The following is a 6601-nucleotide window of genomic DNA, read 5'->3' as shown; positions in this document are numbered from 1 at the left end:
GGTTAATGACTCGTTTAGAGAACCTTTTCATATGATAATTTTTTGAGATAGGGATTTTTGATTTTTCTTTACTTCTTTGCCAAAATCATCAATATTAAAACAATAAAAGGCTTGAACTACTTCAGTTGGTGTGCAATGAATATAAAATATATGAAAGTTTAATGTTTATCAGTATATTACAGAAAATAATGAAATTTATCACAATATGCWAATTTTTTGAGAAGGACCTGTATATAAGCAACTGGGAGCTTAGGAACTGTAATGTGTCTTTCTCAAGAACACCACATGTGGGCTTAGTGGGGGGTCGAACCTGTGACTTTCTGGGCCCAAGACRACTGTCCTAGCACTGCATCACAGCCGCCTCACATATAAAAAATATGAAAGAATGGAAGACAACATTAGAGTTTGCATAAGCCTTTGAGATTTTGGAAATTGCTGCATCTTTAAAGAGATTTAATCCTCTTTCATCTGTGGACTAGCTGTTTTTGTCCAACAGGACTAACTGAGTAAAACAGCTAGTCCTGTTGGACATAAACTCTTCTCCAAACTGACCTTATCCACAGAGCTGTAACAGGTTCATATACACACTTCTAATAACTTTTACACAAAACTACACTTCAAAACAGCCAAATGTTCTTTTTAACCTAAATTCTGTTGTTGCAACAGAAAAATGTATTTTAAATTTAAGACACTTCTCCTGCATTTGCCTGCAGGATGAATAGGAACCATCCTGTTTAATCTCTGTGAATGATGGAAAAATATTTCGTCAAGACATTTGGCTAAACGTGAAATAGGTTTCGGCTCTTTAAAGCTGCATCTGCAGTTTAAATGATGCAGATGAACAGAAATAAACAACAAAGAAGAGTCTGATTAGAAGAGGTCAATTTTCCTTCCTGAATGATCCACAGTGAAAACACATTCTGCTCCATTTAACAAGACTCGATCCACAGCAATATACAACACATAACTGAGACGAGGGACAGATTTTGTAGTCAGTGATGTGATACATACAGCCTGAGCCGTTGTTCTGTTTCCTGGCTCTCAGACATCAGCCTCACTTCCACATCGGCACTCTTCTCCATGCCTGAAACCTCCAGCTTTAGCAGGATGTGATGAGCTGAGGAACAGCATCATGGCAAACTTGACATTTTGCAGCTCCTTAAACAAGTCAAAAGTGTTTTTTCCCAAATCAAAAGAGAAGTTTGCAACAAGTATTACAACAATTTGAAGAGGTCACCTCTCTTAGCCCAAATCATGTGAAAAATCAGCAGCCTGAACTGTTCAGAGTTTTTCTTTGGTTTTATTTAATCATCCTGAAACATTGATCTAAAGCTGTTGAAGAAAATTTTGTAAATGATTGACTAAATGTTAGATGCAGTTTTGTATTTTATACATCCTGATCGTTGCAGCCTTTAAGCCTTAACAGAATGAGAGTTGGTGTGTCTTATGTGCAGTGGCGGAGCCAGACATTTTTCTCAGGGGTGGCCAGATGGGGACCACTACTCACACAGGGGTGGCCAGATGGGGACCACTACTCACACAGGGGTGGCCAGGAAAATTACATCATTTTTTTACTTTAAAGTTTCTGCAGATCTTTGTGTTTTGGTCATTTCTTTATGTTTTTATACAGGCAGTGACTACCTTATAAACATGGGTGTCAGAACCATTTTAAAAGTGGATGGACACACCGTTGGGGGGGGGGGGGGTCCTCCCCCAGAAAATTTTGAACGAAAAAGATGTCTTTTCCAGCATCCTGGTGTATTTTACCAGGTTGTTTAACATACTTTTTCCTATATAAACAAACACTTGATTTAATAATTATTTCAGCGACAGATTCTTCATTAAACTAGTTTCATCATCCTGTTTTAAATCACTGCTATATCTGAGATAATGTTAATAAATGTCACTATTTATCATATCTAATGACTTTAAGGGTACTTTTTGCTTTTATGTTTATTGATTTACTTTTAATTTTAACATGTCATTGTGCCAAATAATGATGACCTTCAACTGCATGTTTAAAACTAACTTTACCCAATGAACAGGTGTAATATTGATAACCACCAACAGTGAATTTAAAGGGGAATTTCACTTTTTATTTAGTGATAGGTCTACTCATAACTAAAAGGGACAGAGCACCATGCAGCCTTCAGAACATAAAATGACACTGTGTTATGGTGACAAAAAAACATTTGTCGCCATAAGTCAGATTATATACAATCAATTCTTTGTCACGTCTTTGAGCTTGGTGATGTTTCAAACTGTTAAACACTGCCACCAACTGTTCAGGAGGATTATTACTCCACTAAAGGTTGTTTCACTGTGGAAGCGGTGTGTACAGCAGGGTGACCAATGGGGAGGCCAAAGATTTGTCTGTGGTGGCCATGGCCACCCCTGGCCACCCCCTGGCTCCGCCCCTGCTTATGTGCTTTTTCTTTTAGCCTAAACAAAAATGAGTTACGTTCTATGTCTGACGTAAAACGTAACACCTCCAGGGATGTAACCAAGAAGAGATGAACATTATAAGGTCAGTTCATTATGACAGTAGAGAAGGGTTTTCAGAAGAAGTTGTCAGTGTGTTGTAGAGTCTCYGCTCAGAGCRGGGCTCCTGTGTTTTGTTTTGGTTCAGTCCAAGGTCTYATGGTGAGGCCTGTGTTGCATTTGCTCTACTGTGAGCCTGATTGGAGTCAGAAAACTAAGAATAAAGTTTYAAGAAGAAWCCARTGGWTTCCTGTTTTATTCAGACATTTTGAACAAAGCATAATTTTGCTACACTACAAAACAAAATACTGTAATATTACAACTTGGTTCTTACCACAAAACGGAGGAGAAGAAGTTGTGAGGAGGAACAGTTTCTGCTCCCTGGGAAGAGGTAAAGTGGTTATCCCAGAGTTTTTAGATAATCCTGAAAAAGTAAAACTCAGAATCACTGTGTGTAGGGATGTGGATAAATTTTTAATCCTACACCAATATTAAATCTGACAGCCGATTCCAAAAAAACATTTCAAACCATACAAAATAAAACCAAAATCATGTGATTATCTGAAGTCTGAGGGAAGTTATTGATGTTTGTTTAGGTGAAATCAGCTCATGTTTTCTTGCTGCAGTTCACAACGGAACCAATGGGGCCTTTGTGACCATTTCACCTGCTATTTTCTAATTTTGCTCATAACTTCCTCAGTGTTCAAGATATCGCCATGAAATTTTAGGAAAAGATTCCCATTCTGGTTTTATAGGAAGCGCCTTGTATCCTAAAAAACTAATAAAACTTAATAATAACCAATTCAAAAGTAGCAGAAAAGGTATAAAATAACATTACAAGGCAAACTGTAGCATCAAATCAATAATGTGTCTTAGAAAGTAAGGAAATTAAAACAATTTAAAAACCATGTGGACATCTGTTTAGTAAACAAAGCTCCTCAACCAATGACAGCGTGTTAAATGTGTCAAGTGATGAAGACGAGCATCAAAACACTTTGCAACAAGCGCTGTTCCGGATTAAAAAAAATATTTCGACGTTTCAAATCATTATCAAATTTGGAACAAGGGCAGATAAAATAATGTTCTTCATGGCAGCTTATCTTTTTAAGGGGTCACTAGAAAAACTCGAGTGATTTACTTTGATCCTCTTTTCAAAAAATTGTCTCTTCAAAACGCATCAACAAAAATTAAAAACTTGAAGACGAGGCTGTAGCTAACTATCTGACGGCAGCCMGATTTGTTGAAATTCGTAGAAATAACGAAGCAGGAGGAAATAAGAAGTAAACGCACCGAGCAGCCTTGCAAAATCTGGTCACAGCAGTTTGGGAAAAAAATGGCAGCAGCTGCTGACGAAATGTCAACATCCCTTGACAGATGTTGGGTGTGTGGTCCTGTGTTTTGTTGGTTTATATTTAATTTACTTCTAATCGCTATTTCAATCTTTCTATCTTTCTAATTACTTCTCTCTCTGTTTTTCTCTCTGTCTCTATTTTCTCTTCACTTAAAAAAAAGTCACTGATGATGAAGAAATAAATNCGTAGAAATAATGAAGCAGGAGGAAATTACAAGCAAACGCACCGAGCAGCCTTGCAAAATCTGGTCACAGCAGTTTGGGAAGAAAATGGCAGCAGCTGCTGACGACATGTCAACATCCCTTGACAGATGTTGGGTGTGTGGTCCTGTGTTTTGTTGGTTTATATTTAATGTACTTCTAATCGCTATTTCAATCTTTGTATCTTTCTAATTACTTCTCTCTCTGTTTTTCTCTTTGTCTCTATTTTCTCTTCACTTAAAAAAGTCACTGATGATGAAGAAATAAATAAACTAAATAAACTAATATTTGGTTTCGTTTTCTACTGAAGTGACACAAAAATATTAATTATGAACATTTGTTTAACCTCAAAAGTACAGTTTTTAAATTAAATGTTGCTGAAACAGCAAGTTTCTCAGTGGATCTGCGCTCAAAAATGCAGCCTAGGTGGAGTAGTCGAACACAGATCCACTGATCCTTCAACACAGAGCATCTTCAGAAGACAAGTTGATAAAGTAAATTTTAAAACTCTGTATTGTTCGATACAGCACTGTTCAATACGGTTCGATACGGTTCGATACAGTTCGATAGGGGTACATGTATTGTTGCACCCCTACTGGATATATATTTGGATTCAGATCACTGAATTTCTAGACTGGCTTGGTGGTCTCCTGGTCTTCTGCAAAACAGCGTCGGTGACTATTAAGGCCATTTCCTGACTGCCTGGCTAATATGAAGGATTGTTGCACTATCAGCACTCAGACTCAAGCCCTGTGCGAGCTGGGACTCGGTCTGCAAGTAGTTCTTGCTGAGGGTTGCGGGCCGGCTGCGGTCCCTGGAATTCACTGACGAGATGGAATTGATCTTGGAGAAGKTGATAGCTCGGYRGGRTTGTCCACACTAATTGGTCWGATTGGATTTGCCAAATTGGGATATAGCAGTGGACATTAAGGCAGATGGAAAACTATTATTGTCTGCCTGACCGAAAACATTTTCTTCTGTTCCCAAACAACTGATTACAGAATCGGCTCTCCCCCTACATGGCCTTGAAGGGCTGTGGATCTTAAATTCTCCTGGATATTTTTGTGTACTGAGGCTCTGCACCCCCCTGCTGAAGGCAGAGTGAACAATCAACATCATTATGGCTGGGCAGGTTTTTTGGGGACTAGATTCTTCGGGCTCATTCTACAGATATTCACACAAGTGCATACAATCATGGCTTCAGATACACTGAACCCCCTAAACTCACTTCTCTGGCTAATAAATGTGTAATTTGCAGAGGCTGTTTTCAACCCATATTGTGTCCTTTTAGGGACAAAGTATGAGATGTTTTTTTTATCACCACCTATCCTCATGTTGGCTTTTCTTTTTCTTTCAAGGGTAGCGCCACGCACGTCTGCTGGACCCGGGGCACCTGTTCTCCAGGTCAGTTGTGTTTTGTCTGTATCTTTTTGAATGGGTTGTTCCRAATTGTAATTTCCCTTCATGGGATCAATAAAATTTCATTCATTATGGCAGCTAATATGGCTGTAAGCGTTTTTGTATAACTTTAACACTGTGGTTTAGAAGAAAAAAATCAATAACTTGTACACCCAGTTTTTGCTGAAGTTGAAATTGTGCAACCATTCYACCATGAAGAAAGAATGGTGTAAATCAGTAAAATAATACCAATTATGTGTATAAACCTGCATATCGTGTAAAAAAAAGATGTTAGGTTATTGTACCTTTGAGTCTCAATCAATCATCTTGCTAATTTTGCTTCAAGGGGCAGTTTTTCTTCATCATCATCACCACCATCTTCTCCAGCAGTGTTGCTTAAGTCTTAGTTTGTATCATTTCTTAAATCACGTAAAGCACTTTGCCTTGCTGCTGAAAAGTGCTATATAAATAAATTCTACTTTACCTTACCTTTTTCACACATTTGTAGGAGAGTTTGTGCTGACTGACATTTCTGTTCACCCACAACTAACTTACATTTCCCTGACGTGTTGAGTTTTCACTTTTTCACCCTTCAACTTAAAAATAAGCTGTGCTGAATCTCTCTGACATCTGCAATGACAACTACTTTCCATTCATTAGCAGCTACTTGCCACCGAACTGGAGAGACAAAATGTGATTTTATTTTAGTTTAACTTTAGACCCAAACGTTCAAATTCAACCACAGAACAAGGATGAACTAAAATCACAACAAAATATTCTAAACTGTAAAACGTAACATTAGGTTTTTTTTTGTTGACTGTTGAAGGGCAGGGTTTGTGTGATGCAACTGGTAAAATATGGACTTTTCCAGTTACATATCCAATTATAAACTTATAATTTGATAGAACTTTGCCTAAACTGTTGGACCAGATCGGTGCAATAGCCTCAGTTATGATTTGGTTGGATACTTTAGTGTCAAGTTCAACATTTTTTTGATACAAAAAAAGAGAAATTTCCATGCACTTCTTAACTTGTAATTTATTGACATTAATTATGAACATTTGATTAACCTCAAAAGTACAGTTTTTAAATAAAATGTTGCTGAAACAGCAAGTTTCTCAGTGGATCTGCGCTCAAAAATGCAGCCTAGGTGGAGTAGTCGAACACAGA

The 6601-nt window shown here is 37.7% G+C and overlaps 1 protein-coding gene across 1 annotated transcript in view; it reads right to left on the bottom strand.

Annotated features, from left to right (window-relative positions):
• The window catches only part of pla1a (phospholipase A1 member A), a gene marked incomplete in the record, with an annotated part of 28518 nt that overhangs the window by 7389 nt on the left and 14528 nt on the right, over positions 1 to 6601 (bottom strand). Inside the window, 2 exon segments of the mRNA XM_014027868.1 lie at positions 1012 to 1117; positions 2816 to 2905. Of these exon segments, the coding sequence (XP_013883322.1) occupies positions 1012 to 1117; positions 2816 to 2905 (196 nt within the window).

Source organism: Austrofundulus limnaeus, unplaced genomic scaffold, assembly GCF_001266775.1.
Source record: "Austrofundulus limnaeus strain Quisiro unplaced genomic scaffold, Austrofundulus_limnaeus-1.0 Scaffold692, whole genome shotgun sequence".
NCBI classification, from domain to species: Eukaryota; Metazoa; Chordata; class Actinopteri; order Cyprinodontiformes; family Rivulidae; genus Austrofundulus; species Austrofundulus limnaeus.
Note: the sequence above shows the minus strand (reverse complement) of the source record. Positions and strands in the feature narration are given on the sequence as shown.